The sequence below is a fragment of the Anastrepha obliqua genome, chromosome 1 (genome assembly GCF_027943255.1).
Source record: "Anastrepha obliqua isolate idAnaObli1 chromosome 1, idAnaObli1_1.0, whole genome shotgun sequence".
Taxonomy (NCBI): domain Eukaryota; kingdom Metazoa; phylum Arthropoda; class Insecta; order Diptera; family Tephritidae; genus Anastrepha; species Anastrepha obliqua.
The window spans coordinates 82845408-82868737 of record NC_072892.1 but is presented as its reverse complement, the minus strand read 5'-3'; the positions used below and the strand labels follow the sequence as shown (position 1 = coordinate 82868737).

The 23330-nt window shown below is 36.9% G+C and overlaps 2 protein-coding genes and 1 long non-coding RNA gene across 6 annotated transcripts; 1 reads left to right on the top strand and 2 right to left on the bottom strand.

The window, feature by feature from the left end:
* Positions 1-14997: 14997 nt before the first annotated feature.
* Positions 14998-18352, top strand: LOC129246399 (exosome component 10). Its single transcript, XM_054885196.1, has 8 exons — positions 14998-15229; positions 15287-15468; positions 15534-15914; positions 15982-16972; positions 17027-17257; positions 17319-17504; positions 17563-18108; positions 18167-18352. Exons 1-8 carry the CDS (start codon positions 15110-15112, stop codon positions 18239-18241), a joined length of 2712 nt encoding a protein of 903 aa, XP_054741171.1. The 5' UTR covers positions 14998-15109; the 3' UTR covers positions 18242-18352.
* A 27-nt stretch (positions 18353-18379) lies between these two features.
* On the bottom strand, positions 18380-20954 carry LOC129246401 (glycosaminoglycan xylosylkinase homolog). Of its 3 annotated transcripts, none has more exons than XM_054885217.1 (5): positions 20224-20954; positions 19753-20067; positions 19109-19686; positions 18821-19021; positions 18380-18760 (listed from the first exon to the last, which is right to left on the bottom strand). In XM_054885217.1, exons 2-5 carry the CDS (start codon positions 20038-20040, stop codon positions 18553-18555), a joined length of 1275 nt encoding a protein of 424 aa, XP_054741192.1. In that variant the 5' UTR covers positions 20041-20067; positions 20224-20954; the 3' UTR covers positions 18380-18552. The 3 variants fall into 3 exon arrangements, with proteins under 3 accessions (XP_054741192.1, XP_054741184.1, XP_054741199.1); XM_054885209.1 differs by having other exon boundaries at positions 18384-18760; positions 19753-20085; XM_054885224.1 differs by lacking the exon at positions 20224-20954 and having other exon boundaries at positions 18391-18760; positions 19753-19937; positions 19999-20086.
* A 12-nt stretch (positions 20955-20966) lies between these two features.
* Positions 20967-22313, bottom strand: LOC129246391 (uncharacterized). 2 transcript variants are annotated; one of them, XR_008582463.1, is made up of 4 exons: positions 22190-22313; positions 21481-21934; positions 21284-21425; positions 20967-21222 (listed from the first exon to the last, which is right to left on the bottom strand). It is a non-coding gene; the product is annotated as an uncharacterized LOC129246391 (long non-coding RNA). The 2 variants fall into 2 exon arrangements; XR_008582462.1 differs by having other exon boundaries at positions 21498-21934.
* Positions 22314-23330: the final 1017 nt, after the last annotated feature.

Genomic DNA, 23330 nt, shown 5'->3' with positions numbered 1-23330 from the left:
TTTATTCTTCCAAATCAATTTCATCCCCTTCAAAGTAATCCCCTCCCGACACAATGCACTTATGCCAACGTTTTTTCCAATTTTCGAAACACTGGTTGTAGTCACTTTCCGGGATGGCCTTCAGTTCCGTCTTCGTTGCGGCTTGAATCTCCTCTATCGTGTCAAAACGGTGTCCTCGGAGCGGTCTTTTGAGCCTGCTGAACAGCCAGAAGTCGCACGGTGCCAGATCAGGTGAATACGGTGGTTGCGGAACGATATGGGTTGAGTTTTTGATGAAATGATCACGAATTACGAGTCCAAAAAATTCAATGTTTTCGGTACCAGTCGAGATTTGACGCGCTTGAGGCCCAAAACATCCTTCAAAATGGTATTGACTGAGCCTTTCGATATGCCAACATCATCAGCAAGGTCTCTAATCGTTAATCGACGGTTTTTCAACACCAAATCTTTGATTTGTTGGACGTGAGCTTCGTCAGTTGAGGTTGATGGTCGCCCAGGACGCTCTTCGTCTTCGACACGTTCACGACCGGCTTGGAACTCACTATACCACTTGTAAACATTTTTTTTAGACATAGCCTCATCACCAAAGGCTTTCTGCACCATCCTCAACGCAGCAGAAAATTGATTCCGCAAACAAAATTTAATGCAAATTCTTTGCTCAACAAATTTCGACATTGCAAAAAACGAGAAACTCACTTTTAGCAGCTCACAAAACGACGCGTATCTCAAACAGTAAATGAATATTTCACATGAAATTTGACATAGATGTCACTCACAGTACTACCAACCTAAAAAAAAAAAGAATTCTCCTAATCCTTCAAAGCGCGCAGTTTAAAATCAAATGTCACCTTATTTTTTGGACACAGTAGTATGAATACATAAGAGTACACTGTACTGCATACAACAGAACTGGTTAGAACTTACGAAAATATCTGACATATTATAGCACATTTTTTTCAATAGAAATATGGAAAAGCTCCCAAGTGTGCCAAAGTTCACACTGTACATTGATTAACAAAAGAAGTTTGTTATTATAATTTAACCTTATTAAAACGTCAAAGTTTTATTGTTTGTTTCATTGAAATTCAAAAGATATAAATCAAAACGTTGCCAGAAAAGTCAAATTTCTCAATATTCTCCGATGATATGGCATCATCAGCCTTATCATAAACCAGATGATTGTTATTTTTGTAAAACGGACGTAAACGGTCATCATTATAAAACTCGAAAGCACATAAAGTATGCTGATGTTGCAACTGTTAAGAACCCCGTAGTCTTGGACGATATGATTGACTCAACTGCAGGTCATGAACTGAAGGAAGTTCAACTCATTGCTGATGATGATCAAACTGATAACAATAAACCTGATGATGAAGAGTACTTTCCGTCTGGTTCTAAGTTTTCAGAACGAGACATTGTATCAAATTCAGATTTTCAGGATCTTTCTCGTGATTTACTTCTATCGGGAAGACAATCTGAAACGCTCGCTTCTCGATTTAAACAATGGAATTTAGTTGATGACGACTTCAGATGAATGATGATGATCGAATTCTTACAGAGAAGTATTCAAAACTGATGAAGAGAATGACACATGTACCGTACCATACTAAACTCCAAAGGGCCGTTTCCAATGCATTTTTAAGTTTGGAACCAGTGCCGTTGTGTACTGCACCGTACCATACCGTACAGTGCTGCACTACACAATACTCCAATAAATATTATGCGTTTATAATGACACTTGTTATTATTTTCATGCTTCGAAACGCATACCAAATCTCGTAGTAAAAAAAGAAAAAATCTTAAAACCCACACAACTCTATTAATTTTAATTCAATTACAGTCAAATATAGCTCATTCGACGCAAAATTAAATTTGCTATAACAGTAGTGTACTAAAAAAATCCTCAATATCGGATAATATCGTAAAAATTATGTCAAAGTCGAAAAAATAGAGAAAAAATAAAAAAATTCCAAATACTTCCGTCTACAGTCTCGTCAGTTGTCATTTCAAAAAAAATGGTAACACACTGTCAAAAAGGCTTGTTTTTGTTCTTTCGAACTAAAAAAGCAAATTCGAAATCGGATGGAAATTGGCGAAGTTAGGAGTGATTGTTCATATCAACCTACTGAAAAACGGTTTTATGGCCATAAAATGAGATTTTGGGGGTGTATTGGAAATTTCAACTATACCATTATTTTCAGTTTTTCATAAGCTACAACCCTCACCATGTCCGATCCAAAGTTTTTTTGCAACTTTTTTTTTGTACCACAGTGTAATCGTAGTTAATTTCATTTTCACTTTACTGTTTGATGATTTTTAACGTACATAATAAATATTTCAAAATATTGTGTGTTTGATAGGAAAATTTCTTTTTCTAGGTCGAAATAAAGCTCACTGAAAATTCCAACGCTGCGAATATTTTATGTGAAGTTCTAGCTTTTGGTTCTTGACGTAGCTATCCTACGAGGTACTGCACTATTCTATGTTAAAGTTGAGTCTCCCTCTGGTCGCCCAATCAAAACGTAAAATAAATCATTAGAGAATGCACAAGACTACATTACACTACAAATCTATATGCAATTTCTATGAGATTGAAGATTCATCTTCTTCTTCTTGCTTGGCGCGATAACCGCTGACGCGATTTTTGATCGAGTTTAACAAAACGCGCCAGTCGATTCTTTCTTGTGCTAATCCGGCACCAGTTGGAAACAGCAAGTGAAGCAAAGTTTTTCTCCTCCTGATCTTTCCAACGCAGAGCAGGCCTTCCTTTTCCACTGCTACCACCACTTGGTACCGCATCGAATACTTTCTGAGCCGGAGCGTTTGTTTCCATTCGAACGACATGACCCAGCCAACGAAACCGCTACATCCTTATTCGCTGCTCTATGTCTCTGTCGTCGTAAATCTCATACAGCTCATTGTTCCATCGTCTGCGATACTCGCCGTAACCAACGTGCCAAGATCGAGAAATCTTCCGCAGAATCTTTCTCTCAAACATTTCATGAGGCCCCATCGGATGTTGTCGTCGTCCAAGCTTTTGCGCTATACGTTAGGTCGGGTATGATGAGCTTTCCCACAGCAATCGGTTCTACGTTACCGGAATGGCCCGGATTTATGTCCGGCCAAGGACTGTCACTTCAGTGCATTCGCCTTATATGTATGGGGAATGTTTATGCTGCTACAACAACAACAATGACACAGACATGATGAGAGCCTTATATAGTGTTATCTATAGTTGTAAATTACACATTTCAATAAGCTCAATTTTCATCTGCTGGAGGGTCGAAATAGGACATATTTTAATCAATTACTAGTGGTGGTGGTGAAAACAAACACGACATAGATTAAGGAGCGTAGACGCAGAGAGTTGAAACTTTTCAAACGGTAGCACAGTTAGACCAGGATAATGAAGGAGAGTTCAAACAAACTCAAACCATTTTCAAACTGATGAAAAAATATTTCTCCGGAAAAATAGAGAAGATCATCAATAGAATATTATTATTTGAAGTTCGATTAAAACGAATGCCTTAATTATATTAAAACTTTTACCGAACTTTTTAGGCAACCCCATATACTCGCACGAGTACATAAATGCATGTACATATGTATGCTTAAGATTCAACAATCGTATTATGCGAATTGGTTTGGTGGCCAGTTGATGAACTAAGCATTTTGATAAGCATTGCGGTTAATTTACTGTATACACGACTGTGAACATATACATATATGTATAATGGGTCTGTTTTAGTACTTCTGTGACAAAAACCAGAAGAGCTTTCAACCAATAATAATGTTCTCTAAAAATAGTACAAGGAGCGAAGGCGCAACATGTAACAGAAAATATGCACTTCTTATGGAAATTTTATTTATTATTCAAATTCAAAATACTCACACTACCTACATCTTCAAAAGTAGAGGAATCGCAAACTCTACTATTTTCCTTAAAAAATTTAACTTTGATTAATAAAATATTTTAAATAACAAATGCAGATCCCGATAATAAACACAGGTTCGGATATAACCGTAACCATATAACCAGTTTCGAATTTTTCAATAAGTTTTGTTCTAAAAGATTGATTGTTTAAGTTTTGGGCTTTTACAAAACTGAACTGTGTTTGCGTATTTGGAGTCAGCACTTCACTTTTTGTTTGCTATTTCCATTTAAAGTGAGTCACAGTGAATATTGTATACTTCAATATATTTGTTTTGTTGGAAAATTTAATAACGATATAACATTTTTTTTATTAGGTGTGGCAGTTTTTTTTAATTAATATAGTAAGTAAACTCAAAAGAGTTAAACAGAGAAAATACATTCTATACACGCGGCCGCTGTAGCCGAAGGATTGGTGCGTGACTATCGTTTGGGAGTACACAGGTTCGAACCTCCGTGCATGAAAGACCAAGCTACAAAAACAATGCTTTCTAATAGCGGTCGTTCCGCGGCAGGCAATGACAAACCTCCGAGTGTATTTCTGCCATGAAAAAGCACATTTGCCGCCAATTTGTGGAAAACATGAAGAATGAAGCTTGATGAAACACCCAAAACGGGTGTAAGTGCCAAATATATATATGTATAACTTTGTGTCAACTGTTGCTTTTTGGATAATTGAACGTCATTAAAAATAACTTTATTGCTTGTTTCTGTTTCATATTGAACTCTGCTTCAGCTTTATAGCGTTTTATGATATTCTGAATAGTGGCATGATTTCTATTTAAGATTTTGTCAATATCTTAATAAGTTTTTCCGAAGTTTCCGAACAACCGAATGACAACGCTGGAAGCTGACCTAAAATAACTTCTCAATTGAAAAATGTTCTAACGGTGAATTTTTCAAATTTATAAGAGGTGTATGATTTAATGATATTATATATATGAATAATCTATGTTTCGATATTTTTGGACATCAATTTGAAGTAACTTGAACTTTTTTCATTATTCAAGTATTAAAAAATGTCGAAGTTCGCATTTGCCGTTTAATACGATATGCTAAGCTACTTTCAAAAAACAAAAAGACTCTCAGTTGTAGAAGGCGCTTTCCTAAAGCTCTTAACTAAAATCTGTAATCACAAAAGTTACCCATTCAACACCGACTGTAATTTGTTTTCCTTTTATTACACCTCAAAAACGTTTAAAAAATAATTAAGTTATAATTTTTGCACCTTTTCGTGCACTTTTGTTAGCTTATCGTCGTGCTCGCTATTCGTCCAATATGTGAAAATTTCGAGCGTAGTTTTTCTTTGCATAATGTTGACGAACAACCATTACATTCACCTAAACTGGCCATTTAGTGTGGATGGAATCATCTTCCGTGCATCTTTCAAAATGAAGCTGTTGTCACTGTCTCTGACTGTGCAGAGGGTTTGATTCGATGATAACCAAGTATTTATGGCTGAAATTGGGAGATGTTGATCTTGACACATTTGGTTTTTTATTGTGTGAAAAGTTTGGAGATTCGTTTATTTAAAGAAATCGTAGCATTTAAAGGCCTCCAAGAAGTGATTTTACGCAATTAAACTACTTCTTATCGGATTATTTCAAGTCATTGGTTTATGTGAATAATAATTTTTTGAAAGCTAATATTCAACCCGTTATTCATGATATGCGACCCGATATCGATTTATCAGATCCATTCGTGCAATAAAAGCGGTGGACGCCATTTGAGTGGGGTTATATTCAAAACTAAACTGTATCGATTGCACTTCAAATTGAATAAATAACGTTTGAACTTTTAATAACTTTACTTTTAATTTAATTAAAATAATTACTGCGTCGTTTTTTTTTTTTTTTTTTTGAGAAATCATATAACTCTAAATGAAAATCCCTTTGCTCACGACTACACACTCACTTGGATATGAAGCGCTGTTGACACATGCAATAAAAATAAATTATAGAGCGCTGATAATAGAGCAATATGTCGTTTCGTTAACATTTTCCCTTTGTTATTTTATTAATTGTTCTTTCGCGCCAGTTACTGCTGCTTCGTTTTGTTTTGTCTGCGCTCTTGTCAGCGCCAATGATCACTTTACTGCTCTATAACAAATCACCGACTGATCGTAGCATTCTAAGCGCAGAATATGATTTACTAAAATCTGAGCGTTTCGAAATATTTATAAAACCAAACAAGGAGAATGACTGGAAGCATAACATCTGCAATTTAAATTCACCAAATGCAGTACTATAAATAAAATCACCAAATTAAAGCACGTAGTACATACAAACGTTCATGCATATCTTCGTGTTCTGGTAAAAGCTCATACAATTATGTATATATGTATGAACATATATAGAATGAGTTATATTGCCGTTAATTGATTCATATGTAAGAAACAACTGGAATGAATTGTCACATCCAGAGTCATAAGTCAGTTTGGAAAACAGATAATCATTTAAAAAGTTTTACCAGTTTTACCGAAAATCAATATTTTAACAGTTTGTCATTTATTAAGGGAATAACAAAAGCATGAGTGTATATGTGTTTTCAAATGCATAAATCTAATAGTCTCTGACCAAAAAAAAAATATAAATAAGGAGAACGAGTGGCTCGAACATTTTTAAATTCGATAGACTGAAAGTAGGTATGACTTTCGGATGCAAATAACTTTAGCTTTTGTGTAATTTTTATTAACAGATTTTGCATTGCAGTCGCAAAATAAGTTTCAAACAAAGAGTTTCTATTGATTGCTCAACTTTAAAAAATAAAAATAAAAATTCCATCAGAATTATATCTACTTTCAGATTTGAATTTCTTATAATTTAAATAAAATATTAAAAACAATCTGCATATTTAATAAAATTACGCGACAATAGTTTTCACTTTTTGGTTTTCGGGGGTTTATTACAAGCGACCGTTATGTAAATGTTAACATATTTATATTCAATATAAAGCATTATAATAAATTAATCATTAAATACACAAAATGTCTATGATTTTGCAGTTACATACTTAGAGTTCGCAATCATAAATGATGCTAAAAAATAACGCCTCAATAAAAATATCCAAGAAAGCCAAAGGGACTATATAGTATCAAAAGTCTGCCATCGATATCATATCTCTGTTATTATGTGGGAGAAGATTTAACCTCATCTATGTTCTTTCAAAGTACAAGTATATTAAAGAGACTAGCATCAAAAGAAAACGAATTTAAAAAACTAAGTTAATCAGTTTTCATCGTAGACAAAAATATAGTACTCTGAATGGAAGTTTGATCTTCGAACAGAATCTATCTTGGCTCACAATTCGTATACGTTCAGTTATTTTTGTTGTATCAGGTCATCAAGCCCTACCAGTATGGTGTAGTCAACGATGAACGTCGTCTATCTCATCTAACGGTAGGCCCAGGGTGTGCTATTTCGGCAGGTTGGGTCCAAAGGAAGAAGGGTTTAGTTGAGTGAGTTTAAGAGAGCATGTGAACCTGATTCAATATTTAGGCCAAAGTCACGAGAGCTGACGCTCTTCTTCTGCGATGGGTGGTGGTTGCACCCCAATAACTGCATTCGGGGGTCGGGTGTTTAAAAAGGCGGTAAGAGACTCCTGATGAATGTCGCTTATTGTCTGTCTGTACAGTAGTTGTACTGATCCAGTAGTTGCAGATTTGTTGCATATTTCCCATGGCGGATGGTTCTACAGTGTGTTCCGACGAGTGTATTTCTGCCATGAAAAAGCTTCTCATAAAAATATCTGCCGATCGGAGTCGGCTTGAAACTGAAGGTCCCTCCATTTGTGGAACAACATCAAGACGCATACCACAAATAGGAGGCGAAGCTCGGCCAAATACCCAAAAAGGTTGTACGCGCCAATTATATATAATATATACAGGGTTGGCCATATTAAACTGACCCATTGAGTAACCCTATAACTTTTTACTGTAATTTGAAATCTAAGGTTTACGTCAACAAGCCAAAGACACTAGGCGCACTTAAGGCCAATATCCGACGGGAAATAGCCGCCATATCGGCCGAGACGCTGGCCAAAACTATGGAAAACGCCGAAAAACGGGCACATTACGCTATACGAGCTAAGGGCGACCACTTGCGCGATATCATATTCAAAAAGTGATGTAAACGAATCTCCTTGAACTAAATTAAATGTTTTTCACAATGAAACACAAAAAAATGTTTCTTTTTCCATATTTTTTTAATAATCACATGGGTCAGTTTAATATGGCCAACCCTGTATATATAGCTGGTTCTACATACTGGAATGATTCGCGTTTTTGCCCATCAAGGGTTGCCACGCCAGTAAACTAACACTATCTAATGCGCTGAGCCTCACCCGGATCACTTATAATCGCTTGGCAGAGTAAAAAAAATCATTTTCTCGGCTGAAGCTCAGTTCTATTTGGGCTCTTTGTTGGCCTCTTTGTATGGGCTGATCTCCGAAATAAGTAGAGCACCAACGCGAATCTATACAAGGTGGTGTTGCTTCATTAACTTATTGGTGTCTGATCGTATTGTAGAATCGATATCATCTTATCATAGGCCACTTTTTAGGGCAAATGGGCTACTTTTCTTACCCGCTTTCGTTATTAGATTTTAACAATTTAGCATTTTGAATAAAATAGGGCCGCTTTTCAATATCCACCCGGGTGCAACAACAATTTGAGTAAATTTCAACAATTCTACACGACTCAGGCTAGGTGATGCCCTTATGAAAAATTACCTTTAACTGCATTTTTCATATACGAGGTGTGTTCAACAAGTATCGCGAATTTTGAATTTTCGCAGGTTACGTATATTCGAATTTCGATTTTTTTGTGGCGATATGTTGGTACTCATGTCTCTCACTCATGCCGACAAGTTCGGCCCTTTTGAATGTTCAGCTAATTGTTGACAGCTGCTTTGCTTGCACGTATTTCGGCTCGTCTTCGATTTTTACCTATTCAAAAAGATGGATCAAAGAACTTGTATCAAATTTTGTTTGAAAAGCGAAATTAAGTGCGCGGATACATTCCGAATGTAGATACGGAGAAGCTACTTTGGACCAAAGCAACGTTTATCGGTGGTACAAAATGTTTTCAAAAGTCCAAGAAGATGTGAACGACGAAAAGCGTGCCGGAAAAATTTATGAAGTGAAGAAAATGGTATTGACCAATCGTCGAATCACCGTTAGAGAAGTTGCTCCAGAGGGTCATAACTAGTGACGAATCGTGCGTTTATGGTTATGACGTGGAAAACAAAGCTCAATCAACTCAATGAAAGCTGCCGCACGAACCAAGACCGAAAAAAGCGCACCAAGTTCGGTCGAATGTAAAAGCTTTGCTAACCGTTTTCTTCGATTGCAAGGGCGTTGTGCATCATGAGTTCTTGCCACAGGGTAAAACGGTCAATAAGAAGTATTACCTGCAAATTATGCGCAATATGCGCGAAGCAATTCGGCAGAAACGCCCGGATTTGTGGAAGAACAAAAATTGGCTCCTGCATCACGATAACGCCCCTGCTCACACATCGTCGCTTGTGCGCGACTTTTTGGCCAAAAACACATTAATGATGCCACAATCACCGTATTTCCCAGATCTAGCCCCCTGTCACTTTTTCTTGTTCCCGAAACTGAAGAGGACCATGAAAGGACGACTCTACGCTACGATTGACGAGATAAAGACGGTATCGAAGGAGCTTGTAGTGCTTCGATGATTAGAAAAAACGTTGGCACAAGTGCATAATATCTCATGGGGATTAATAATTTTTGAAGAAACACAAAATTTGGGATACTTTTTGAACCCACCTAGTATATTAAGATTACAACATTCAAGTTTTAAGCAACAGGTTTTGATAACTCAGTAAAATTTCAAAGATTGCAATTAACTTTAAAGAACCGGTTCATTCCAAACTCTTTAAAGCTTCACTCAATTGCATCATAGACTATTTTTGCATGTATTCGAAACTTCATGACGGTAATTTGTAAACATTTTACAGCCGCTTTCGAGACCGGTACTACCATTCGGTAATGTCCGGGTTCGAAACCCACTGAGGGCATGAAACACCAAAATTATTTTGTTTTTGTTTTAATAGCTGCCGCCCTTCGGCAGTCAATGGCAAACCTCCGACTGATTTTTTGCTATGAAAAAACTCCTCATAAAAACGCCGTTCGGAAGCAGCGTAAAACTGTAGGTCCCTCCATTTGTGGAACAACACCAGGGCGCACGCCACAAATTGGAGGAGCAACTCGACCAGACAACCAATAGAGGTTGTTATGTTATAAGTGTTTTGTGCTCTTTCCAGCAAGGGCAGCTTTTATTCCAGTCCGATCCACTGTGCCTAATTTAGCTGTGTTTTTAGATGATGCTGTCGCAGCCTTTCAATCGGATATCCACCTAGGTGGGTTGCGTGGGTGCGGTTGTCCTTAAAATATAATATATTCATTGACCAGCAAATCTCAAGATTCTCAAATGATGGATATCGATATTGACATCGTTGGCAATTTATGTATCAAAAATCTCAATTCACTGAAGACAAACAAGTGTTTACACCTTTCTAAACGATGCAGTATCATTGACACCGCTTGACATTTCTCTATGTCGCCAACTCAGATTTTACTGACCCGTAAACGCTGAAGCTTTTGTGTATGACGTTCATTCGTTCGAGGCTTGAATACGCTTCCCGGAGGCTACTCTTACACTTTGCATTCCTTGGTCTATGTTTTTCATATAGCCTGTCTTTATCTTTCGTTTAGTTGGTTTTGTTGATTTCCCCGTTTCCCTTAATATTCCCACGAGATCGCTTCGTTGCTTAGAGTTTTTCTATGTAAGCCTTCTTATGTCTTTGTATGTTCGAAATGGTCCTATTAACAGATACTTGAATTCAATATAAATATATATATTGGCGTTTATACCCTTTTTCGGCGTTTGGCCGCGCTCCTGCTTTTATTTGGAGCGTGTGTCTTGATGTTGGTCCACAATGGAGGGACCTACAGTTTTAAGCCAACTCCGAACGGCATCTTAAAATATGTCCAGAATAATTTTTCCTTTTCAAAAATTTTCATCATGAATTCTTTGAATCTCTTTTATAAGTAGTTTGTATGACTTTTTTATATTGTATATTGGCTAAATAGATAAGTAATTAAATAAATAAACAAATAAAAGAGACAAAAACATTGATCTGTTGAAGATATAGAGCTCATCATATATCCAAAATACAAAGGTCACATACTTTCCCATGCCGACTTACCACAAGAATGTGCAAACTTTTACTTCTGCTAAAATAAAATTTAGACGTAAACTTTCAAATTGCTGATACACGTATAATTTGTTTTTATTCTTAATATAATTTTGTTTTATTCTTTTTATTTATCAACTGGAATCTACTGTGGAGATCTTGTTATTTTTTTTTTTTTTTTTTTTTTGTAGTTAGTCAACAAACTCATCAACAAATATACTCGCGGTTAAGTAGTTTGATTGAAATTGATTAAAAATATTATATCAAATTTAATGTCAATTGTTATCGGTATTGTACTTTCGAGCACTCGTAAAGCTATAAATAAATAAATAGTTTATATATATAAATAAAATACAACGATAGTGTGGTAGAATTTACTGTCCACAGTTTTAAGTAGCTATTTTTAATATAATAAAATACGTTAACAATGCAGAAATAAATTTAAATTACGATATGATATATTTTAAGTTTTGAATTTTATTATAAGTTTTACTTCTAGTGAAAATGGCAAATTATCATTTGAGCTTGTAACCTAATATAATATTTCCACCGGAAACACCAGCCAAAACACAAATCAAATACCATACAAATATTATAACCCAAGGCCATTTCCAATCCATCTTTCAAATCTTGTTTGTATTGGGGTTGCAAGCATTTTAATATTAAATGGGTGCAATAGTATTCTTTTAAGTGATGTTTTTTCTTTTGCTATTGCATTCCAACTAACCTTTGTAGATTACAGTACAGCTTTTGTTTGCGTTTCTCGTAACAGCATATGGGACGCGTTACACGCTCGAAGGGTCCCGGCGAAACTAATATCTCTCGTAAGCGTTCACTACAACAACTTCAAATGCAAGATCTTGCACAATGGTAATCTGTCGGAAAGCTTTCCCACCAGTGCTGGCGTACGGCAAGGTTGCCTGTTGTCTCCTTTATTATTGACGTGATAACGTCTTATAATTCGATTTAACAGGCTGCACGCACGAAAAAATGTGTCGTTACCTTGCTCATTAGTGTTACCTTGCTCATTGCCGTTACCTTGCTCATTTGTCGTTACTTTGCTCATTGCCGTTACCTTGAATGAACTGCAAGCGAAAGCGCGGAACGAACGACAAAGCAAACAAAGCAAACGAACGGCAACGTTCGACATCTTGCTCTCTCCTACTTAAGTGAGCGTATATGTGTATGTATATGCGCATATGTACATATATAAATTCACGTATTTGTATTTGCATATGCCTTCTTATTGATTATTATTAATTTGATTTACTTGAAGAATTTAAAATAAAACCAAGTTTGTTAATAATACCTGTTGTTTTAATGTTATTATTATTTTTTGACGTGATAACGTCTTATAATTCTATGTAGCCGGCTGCACGCACCAAAAAATGCGTCGTTACCTTGCTTGAACAGCATGTTATGTTATGTTATGTTATGTTATGATATGTTATGTTATGTTATGTTATGTTATGTTATGTTATGTTATGTTATGTTGTGTTATGTTATGTTATGTTATATTATGTTATGTTATGTTATGTTATGTTATGTTATGTTATGTTATGTTATGTTATGTTATGCTATGTTATGTTATGTTATGTTATGTTATGTTATGTTATGTTATGTTATGTTATGTTATGTTATGTTATGTTATGTTATGTTATGTTATGTTATGTTATGTTATGTTATGTTATGTTATGTTATGTTATGTTATGTTATGTTATGTTATGTTATGTTATGTTATGTTATGTTATGTTATGTTATGTTATGTTATGTTATGTTATGTTATGTTATGTTATGTTATGTTATGTTATGTTATGTCTATATCCATACAAAATATCTATCAAACAAATAAAATTAAAATTTTCTTTTGAAAAATGCAACCATTCAATCAGTAATTTCTTATGACATTATCACGTTAAACGATCGTCAGTAAACCGGCTTTACAGACAACCTCTTTTTTTAATTATTATTGATGATATACTAAAGAGCTGTATTGAGGGGAAAAGAAGAGGTATTTATTGGAACTTCTATGAACATCTCGAAGACCGTGCTGATGATATATGCTTTCTCTCCGTCAAACACACCGAAATGCAGAACAAAATTGACGATCTGTCCTCAACCTCATTGAATGCAGGGCTAAAAATAAATCACGAGAAAACGAAAGCCATGAAAATTCGATCCACTAGCATCCGCCCGTTCCTCTTAAATGGTTATCAAATTGAGAAAGTTGACTTCTTTACCTACTTGGGTAGTATCATTGGCGCTGCAGACAGTGCGGAACGTGACGTTATCGCCAGAATAAATAAACCAAACGGCGCGTATGCTCAGCTCCGAGCTATCTACTCTTCGAGCATCCTCAGTGTGCATACAAAATTACGGATCTTTAAGACAAATGTACTATCAGTACTATTGTATGGATCAGAAACCTGGCTCACAAATAGTTGGATCGAAAACTAAATTCAAAGTTGTGTGAACAGATGCTTACGCAGGATATTGAAGACCTGGTGGCCCAACATCATAAGTAACGACGATCTATACGAGAGGGGCAAAATCCAGCCGGTAGCTAACATGATAAAACTGTAATAGTGAAGGTGAATTGGGCATACGTTTCACAAGGACGCACATGAAATCTATCGTCAAGCATTGGATTGGAATTCACAAGGTGCTCGCAAGATTGGCCGTCCAAAAATATCCTGGAGGAGAACTGTCCAGAAGAATGTTTAAAGGCCAGGAAAAACTTTGAACGAAATCAAGCTTCTTGCAAAAAATGGAATCAGATGGAGATGTTTTACTGAGGCCCTATGCTCCAGTGGGAGAAGCAGGAACCTTTGATGATTATTGCATTCATATCCGAATATGTCAACAATGTTTTGCAGATTGTCAATATCGAGACGATATGATTGGCTGCCTTCGTTTAAAATTTAGATATACATACACATATAGAAAAATATAAACAAAAGAACTACACTTTTAACACAATTTCCATCAAACACGCAGACAATCCACTTAAACCTAAAAGCTGCGGAATCAAAGTTTGTCTTTGTGGGTAATAATAAGTGCACATACAAGTAGATTATCTATTTTTTTGTGCTTAACTCCCAGTCCGTAATTAAAAAACGGGATTATCCACACAAAAGATGCCTCCCGAAATGTGTGATTATAAAAGAACCCGAGATTATTACTATATTTTTTTAATACAGCCCTATGTTTTCTGTGTTATAGATAATTTTTTTTACGAATGTAAAGAGAAACGCCAGAGTAAAAACTAAATAAAATGCGATAGGCTCGTACACATAATTATAATAAAATTTTTGCTAAGTATTATTATTTATTCAATAATATACTCGTAGCAGAAAAAAGAGTGTGCTCATAAACGCTTTGCCCTCTTCTTACTTATTATAAAATGTAATATCGAATTTCGCATGCGTATTGCTGCCATCATTTTTTGAAGCCTCAGTAAATGTCGTATACGGATTTCCTCCAACTGTTTATTACTAGCAGTTAATTGCGCAATTAAATTGGCTATTCCCTCTCCTTGCCATTTCTTCATATCGTTAATTAAAATTAAACAAACCAAAACTTCAAAATATTCCACCAAAGCAAATTCTATGAAGAAAAACCTTTCAAAACAGTATTGACAGCTGATTGTCAATTTTGCAAATAATCTGCCCTATGTGAACGGGTAAATTGATTTTGTGGATTAATTACTAATTACTTTAACTTATTATAACAACACCAAAACTGCACAAGTGTAAACAGAGAATAAGTTAAGTATTTAGCCAGCTTCCTGTAGGTGTCGCACTAGGCGTGATGCAACCCTGCGCAGTTTGTTATTTTATTTTTTTCTCCCACATGTGTAAGGAAAATAAACGTGCATAGTTTTTAATAACTTTCGGTGTTTAGCCGATGTAAACTTTTAAAAATTCATAACTCTATTCTACTAAATCGAGAGAGCTCAATGACGCCTACTATAGCGACAAAGGTCGGGGAGGAGACTGCCACTTCGGCAGAGCAAGAAAAAAAAGTTCCGAATGTTACATCGCTTGGGAATTTCGCTTCTGTAGAAGAGTTTGCAAAGGTAATATAAATATACTCATACATATGCTTTGATGCTGAATGTCTTACCGTTTTTTAGAATGGATTAGCTGAAATCATGGTGGCTACCAAAGCGACAAATTCCTTTCCCCAAGGTGCCGCACGAGATTTATATTGCGCACACCCTACCTTTGGTCGGATTGTGGACGAACAGTCACATCGAATTCTTGGATTGATATCGAAAGTTTTAAAGTGGCAAAATGTTAAGGGCAACATTCAACGGTATGCACTTATAAAACATTTATATGCAAGTAATATAGTATTAAAATATGTATCTTAACTTACAGCCGTCAACAAGACGAACAGTTTGAAATGCTCCTAGAATGCAATGATGCTATAATGGAACGTTTGAACTCAAATTTGGATGAACTCGCAGGTATTAAGAAAAATCTAAAAACTATTGTTGTAGAATCGCATTTAAATGTCGCAAGTGGTAAACCGTCATCTGGATCTGGTGCTGGAAGTTGGAATTTAAAGAAAAATGAAGTATCACCAATTGCCGCACGTTTGATCACGGCAAAAAATATTGCCCGACCACAATTGAAATTTAAAGTAGCAGTGGATAATAGTGCTCTAGCGCCGTTCGTTCCACGAATAAAAGATAAACCCAATTCATTAAAGCCGCTGGCTGTGTTACCCGAATATGATGAACATGGTAATATTGCGAGGTGAGTTTCGGTGGTACAAGTTTAATGAAATCGAAAATTAGACTACTTATTTATAAATTCTTCTCAGTTACCTACATCCATACGAGTTCGAGCTGATGAAATTAGAAGTCCCCGTAACTCAGTTGAAGCGCACAAATCCTCAAGTGCCCTCAAAAATGGATGAAACCGAACTACTTTATGTGGATACAATACATAAATTAAATACGGCAGTGGAAGAACTGCGTAAACACACTGAAATAGCAATTGATGTGGAACATCATTCATATCGTACTTTTCAGGGTTTCACTTGCCTTGTGCAGATCTCAACACGCAACAAAGATTATCTCTTCGATGCTTTAGAGTTGCGCGATGAAATGCACGTACTTAATGTTGTATTCACTGATCCAAAAATAGTGAAAATATTCCACGGCGCTGATATGGATATTGAGTGGCTCCAGCGCGATCTTTCATTGTACATAGTGAACATGTTTGATACTCATCAAGCTGCCAAGGCTTTAAATTATGCGCGTTTATCCCTATCTTACTTGCTCAAGCATTATTGTGACCTCGAAGTCGATAAAACTTTCCAGTTGGCCGACTGGCGCATTCGCCCATTACCAAAAGAGTTGGTAGCATATGCGCGCCAAGATACCCACTATCTACTCTATATATTCGATCGCATAACCAATGATTTGCTTGACGCCGGAAACAATCAGCCAAATTTGCTACGAAGCATTTACCAACGCAGCAGCGAAATCTGCAAGAAGCGCTATGTAAAACCGCACATGACAGCTGACTCGCACATGGATCTTTATCGTAAGTCAAAACGTATCTTCGATAATCGGCAGCTGTATGCGCTACGGGAAGTGTTTCAATGGCGTGATTCAATTGCGCGCCAAGAAGACGAAAGCTACGGATACGTTTTACCTAATCACATGCTGTTACAAATTTCCGAAAGTTTGCCTCGTGAGATGCAGGGAATACTAGCGTGCTGTAATCCTATACCGCCACTGGTGCGACAAAACCTACACGTGCTGCATCAAATTGTGTTGCGAGCTCGAGAACAGCCTTTGGTGAAGGTGGGTAGTTGACAAAAAACAAATATGCTATGACTCATAACCTTTCAATTACAGCCTGTGTTGGAGACAGAAACAATTCATCGTGTAGCAACCACTAACAGCAAAGATTACAACTGTAAGTTGTATTGCCCGCACGATCTATCACACAGCGAAGAGTTCCGCGATGATTTGCCGACACTGCTAAATTTCCGCAATGACGCTGTAATTTCATCTCCTGCTAAAGTTGACGTAAAGATGGCCAAACCTGTGCTGAGCATTTATGAAACACCGGAGTCCACGGATGACGTAATAAATAATAGGCTTTTAGATAACCTGTGATATATTCAATTTTTCCATTTATATACAGGATGAGGATCAGAGAAAGCAAAAACAATTACATAGCGCTATAAAATTCATTAGTCCATATCAACGCTATCTGGCCATGCTACCATTGGCGGAAAAAGAAAAAGCGGAGGAAGCGGCACGCATCGAGGCTGAAAATAAAAAACGTCAGTTATGTCCCGCTGCAAATCCATCACCTGTCATAACAAAGGTACGCGCATTTTAGTTCAATGTATTCAATCGTAATTACAATTTTGCCACACCAATAGATGGAAATTAAAACTGAACCGGCTGATGATAATGAGTATAATTTACCAATTAAAGAAATCCTCAAGCGCACACATGAAGAGGCAATTGCGAAAAAGAACAAATCAAATGATTCAGAGGAGCCCGGTCCGAAGCGCTTTAAGAACGAAACACCTACTGATGATAAATTGAAGTTTATTAATTTACCACCCACTAAGAAGGAACTGAAGCAAGCCAATAATCAGGCGCCGAATACCGCCGCTGATACCATGACTGCCAATACATCTAACAACTCTGTACATACTATTAGTGAGGATTCAGATAGTGGACCTGAAGAGATACCGTCTACGTCACAAGCCCAACCGAAGCAGAACACCCCAAATAGGCAGAGTGGCAAGAAACAGATGAAGAACAAGAACATGAAAAACCGGCAAAAGAGTTATCAGTCCTCTAATAAACCCATTGATCTAGTTAAAAATTTCGACTACAATAGTGTGGACTTTAAGAAATTCCAAGGAGGCGGACAACGCGCCAAGGGCATGGAACTAAAGCCACAATTTCATGGGAAAGTAAGTTGTACCAAATCATACCAGTATTTATCTCTCTAATATTTGATCTCTATTTTAGAGCAATTCCAACAAGGCTAATAATAAAAAGTTCAATAAGTTATTTACATTCAGCAATGTGAAAGGTAAAAAGTAGACGCTGTTTGACTTTATTAGGACTGCGTAGCGCCTTTGCTTAATTAACTACTTTTGAAGTCTTGGACGTAAGATAATGTGAAATTTCTTATGTAATTTATAATATTTTCAACAAATATATATCATATTTCTAAGATTCAAATTTTATAAAACTATCCTATAGTGCAGTATGAAAATACTTTGCATTAAAATATTTAATATCTCCTTAAATTTTAAAATCTACAGTTCGACTCTTCTAAATAATAAAATAGGTTTGAATTTTACAATTATATACATGCAACTTGTTCAGAAGTTCTGCTAATTTAACAACAGTTACAGCTGTTTAAACATTTTGTCACCTTCTCTGTCCATACAATATTCCACAACTGCATAAACAACAAGAAGTCTGCGTTCTACGCCGCGTTTGTGCTTGTCTGTAATCAGAGGAAAAAGCGCATCGTGCTTTGAAAGGCGGTCAATCAGCTCAGTAAGCACGCCACCAGAAAACACTTGCAGTCGGTCCCACGTCGTTTTTCTTATTCTTTTAGAATAAATTTAAATCATACATTGGTATTACAAAAATTAAGCGATTTGTACTTACAAACAGCACTGATAGAGCGGTGCTAATATATCTAGATGATCTTTATTTGGATTCCCGAAAGCTTTACCGTTGTCTATAAGCACCACACGTTCTTCACGCGTTTCGTAGTGATGGCGATCGCCGTTTTGTATCAAATAATCAAATATTGCAGCATCGATGAGGTCCAGCAAACGAATTGTTTCCATTTTGTCTTTAAGTGGCCTGCAAATCATGATATATTATTTTTCTATTTGTGTATAAAAAATAAGCAATATATTCAAACGCATTTCATTTTCCATTTCTGCTCACTTGCAATAGTTCATGTCATCCTCCCAGGGCGCCCGTTTATCCTCCTTGTACGTTCGCTGCCATGGCGATCGTCGCTTGGCTAATGAGCCTGGTATAATGTATAAGAGCACACCTTCTATGTTATTATGCTCATCGCCGCACACCGTTTCCTCCTCGTTGCAGTAGTGGCATTTGCCAAAAAGGCAATACTGTTCAGTACCATTCTCCACTTCCGTGATTGTCATTGAATTCTTAAGCTCGTTGTCACCTTTGTCATATATATCTGTTTTCAAGTTTACCACTCGTCCCACTACTATGGGCGTCCACCTCAGGTCTAGCACGGCACCCAAATAGAAGGCGTACACTTCCGCGGTGTGACGATCTTTGCCAGCATATACGGGTCCGTCGATTACTGCGTCGCGTTCATACCATTGCGGTTTAAAGATTACTTTCTGTTTGTTCGCCAAACGCACAAGCAATTTTAATTGTGTGCCACGTGCCAAATTTGTGACTTTGGTGATCGGTTCAAGGCGCAACGTCTGCAGCAATTGAGCCGTAGAGGTGTCGTAGATTGGATAAATTTCATTTTCTTGTGGCCACTTAAAATGTAAAATGTACAATAATTAATAACGTGCGTCATACGTTTAAGTTCGCTTTATAACTACCCAGTTGGCAATATCCCAGAGGACGGATGCATTTTCATATGGTGCAGGTTTATAATTTTTCAACAATTTATTGCGGTACATAAAAAGTCGCGGGTTTCTGTTCAAATATGCTGGATGCAATTCGCGTATTTTCTGACGTATCATATTCTCCAAGGCGCGTGTGCTGCTCACATGTGGCACTTCTTCTACGTTTAGATAGTACATGAAGTAGAAATTGGCGCCAACAACTAAACAGACCAGACTCACCAGAGCGACAACTATACCAATAGTACGCTTGTTTGCAGCCATTGGGCGATTAATTATACTGCTTCACGACTACAAGCGGAAATTTTGCTTTTAAATTAAACAAATTAATTAAACTAAGTTAACAGAAACGAATTGTTTTAGTAAAGATTGAAATTTTACATTAATGCATAAAATGTTAGCCATTTGCCCATTGCAAATGATCATTAAGGCTGTCCAAACACTCACCTTTAAAGCAGTTGCGTATGTATCTCAATTTTTGGATAGCGATGCTCTTGAAAAGCTATCACTCATTGTTTGCTCACTCAAAGCAAAATGTACGTCTGTCACTGGTCGGTTGAAATTTGCTCTCCACACTCAACAAAATGATATGAAAAGCAGCGAATTCACAGGCTGCCCTTGCCGCCAATTTAAAACGACAAATTAAACTCTTAGCTACAATCTGCAAATGCCAGCACAACTGTAGAACCGTTGCTTGCGTCTTGCTATGCCTTCGAGGCTATAAATTTTGTCTACAGCAGTTTTTGTTGATATTGTCTACGTGCCATCACCATTGAAAGCGTCATCAGTCGCGAAATTTGCCGGCAGCTGCTGATGATTGTACTACTACGTCGTCGTTTATTTTGACCCTTGCAACGTCTCTTTATGCAGTTGATAAACTCAGTATGGCTAATAACATTGGTGACAGCATAGTGATCTTTTAAATTTTTGCTTCAGCCCTTAAAATAGCCTTTCGTTTTCGCACTTTTGTTCGCCTACTGCGTTTGGATGGCGTACGCCGAGGTGAAGTGTTAAACGGTTCAAATAATTTATTTTTAATTTTAAATTGGCGGTGCGCCTGCAGCTGGTGTTCTATATGATTTTTATATTATAATTTATTATATTGAAACTATTTGAGTTGTCAAATACACGTGGCGTTGTGTTTGGCGAGTAGTTTTAGTATGTTAACTGTTGAGTTTTGCATCAGAAGCATCAATGTTTTAATATAACTTGTTGGCTCTTGTGCGTTTTTCGTTACTGTGCCTTAGAATGCAGTATTTTTTAACTTTCTTAGACGATTTTAAAATTGTAATCTTGAATGAATGCATGTATTTATGTAAATGGCTTGTACATACATACATATACATATTTAAAAAAAATGTTTTAACACACGCGTTTTCACCTCATATTTGCCCACTTTCATCAATTACAGACGTACACCAACTGGGAATGTGGTCACAATGAGAACTGCAGATGAAAAAAATTATATAAGAACTTATTTTTAATAATTTTGGCAATGTTTGCTTACTTATAAAAATCGAACGGCTTGCAATTACTCAACATACACAGTATGGATAGACTTTCGGGGTTTTGTCCACTCAGAATATCATTCCAAATAGGCCCTTAAATGTCCGTATATACTTTTCTGGCTCTAAGTATATGCACTTCCACTGCGAAAACAATAAATTTTTCAAATTGTCTTCCTTCAATTTAAAAAATACATACGGTAGTATTCTATGTACCTCTGAGAACATCTAAGTGCGTTAGCGCGCGGCACACTTCTGTGCGGCCCAGCGAATATACAAACGTGTTTGGTGCGCTCTATTGGCCACAGATGACTTGTTGGTGAGCGCCGTATTGCTTTGGGCCCTACTCACCGTTGTCTGCGTCGACGTTTTCGTTTTGTTTTGATTTTGAAATATCTCATTAATTATGGCACTTGATTTCAATTAAATTAAATTCTATTGTAACGAAATTTGCTGGCAAGACAAAACACTAATGCGTGTGCAACAGCTGCTTCAAATGCTGCGGCAGCACACATTTGACTAATGCTATGGCTATTTGTAATTGGCAAGCGATAGTAGAGCCTTCTCCTGGGTATGTTGTCGTAGCTCACGGCCAACAATCTATGTCGCCTCTGGGTACTCTCCTTTCAGCTTCAGCTCTCGCATATACAATGCTGCAATTGTTTTGTTAAAATTGCATTAAAAAAGGAATAATAAAATATATCAACATATTTTTGTTTACACTCCGATTTATTACGTTTACAACACCTGCATCGGCGTAGTGGTAGGAACTGTGACGATGACGCTGTATATTGGCTGTGTCTACAAGTGGAGCGGCAAAGATCCAAAGAGACTAGCGCGCGCCAATAAATATTTCCTCTTTAATAATTGTACCAACATTAACTCACTCATTTAATTTGAGTACTTACATATGTATGTATATGAAATGCAAATATTGCTTGTTTGGTTTTCTAAAAATAATTTGTTTATGTTTTGCAATTTCCGTATGTTTAATATGCCAAAAATAAAATATACAATCTGGCGCTAAACAGCTGTTCCTTGTTATGAATCTGTGGGGGAATAAATGTACCACACATATATATTTATATTACTCTTAACTGCTTTATTCAAATAAACGATTCAAACTTTACAAACTACAAAATTTAGTGATCAAACTGCTTTGCGTATTACTCGATTCAAGGTTCTGAAAGCTAATGATTTCAGTTACGAAAAATGACTATTCAAAAAGTTCTTGCTACAAAACTGCGAAGAAGAAAACAAAAGGAATTCGTGAGAATTCCTTTACGAATACTGGTGTTGCCACATTGGATTGTTCAGTTTGTTCCCACAATACTCCCCCCTAAATGAGGCTTTATGTGGGACTCCTTAAAGTCTCATTTAAGGTTGGCTATTTGGCGCGTGTGCTGATCTCTGCTGCAGTGGTAGACACGTTGATGTTGTAGGATGAAGGGGTGCCCCCGAGTTGACCAATGCGCGTCTAAAGTGGGCAGCGCTTCCAAAAATATCATCACTGGCTAAATGAGCGGGTTTGATACGGTCTATGTTGACGGTGACTTCTCGCCCATTTACGTCTATTATAAAGAGCCTATTGTCTATTCGTTTGACTACTCTGTGGGGGCCCGAGTATGGCTGGTCGAGCGGCCGTTTAACTGCATCCACTCTCAGGAACACATGAGTGCAGGTCTCTATATCTTTGAAACAAAATGTTCTCTGCTTGTTGTGATGTGCTGTCGGAGCGGGCCTTATTTTTCGCATATGTGAACGGAATTCGTCTAGAAAACTATGAGGGTCCACTGGCGGATCGGTGTTTGTGAAGAACTCGCCGGGCACCTTTAGTGTTGAGCCATAGAGATATTCTGCTGGAGAAGCTTTTAGATCTTCCTTGTAGCATGTCCTAAGTCCCAGGAGAACGGTGGGTAGCGCCTGGGTCCATTGCGGGGTCTGATGGCACATTATTGCTGCCTTCAATGTGCGGTGCCATCTTTCAACTAGGCCATTTGAAGCTGGGTGGTATGCTGTAGTACGGATTCGTTTACCCCCGACCAATCG

Bases quoted from the DNA above. Each gene is read 5' to 3' on its own strand.
- LOC129246401 (XM_054885217.1), bottom strand. From the start codon at position 20,040: ATGGCTGCAAACAAGCGTACTATTGGTATAGTTGTCGCTCTGGTGAGT. The intron at 19,687-19,752 runs GTAGTTATAAAG...TTACATTTTAAG, and splicing joins TCTGGGATATTGCCAACTGG to TGGCCACAAGAAAATGAAAT. The intron at 18,761-18,820 runs GTAAGTACAAAT...TTATTCTAAAAG, and splicing joins CCGCTCTATCAGTGCTGTTT to AATAAGAAAAACGACGTGGG.
- LOC129246399 (XM_054885196.1), top strand. From the start codon at position 15,110: ATGACGCCTACTATAGCGACAAAGGTCGGGGAGGAGACTGCCACTTCG. The intron at 17,258-17,318 runs GTAATAAATAAT...ATTTATATACAG, and splicing joins CACCGGAGTCCACGGATGAC to GATGAGGATCAGAGAAAGCA. The intron at 18,109-18,166 runs GTAAGTTGTACC...TCTCTATTTTAG, and splicing joins AGCCACAATTTCATGGGAAA to AGCAATTCCAACAAGGCTAA.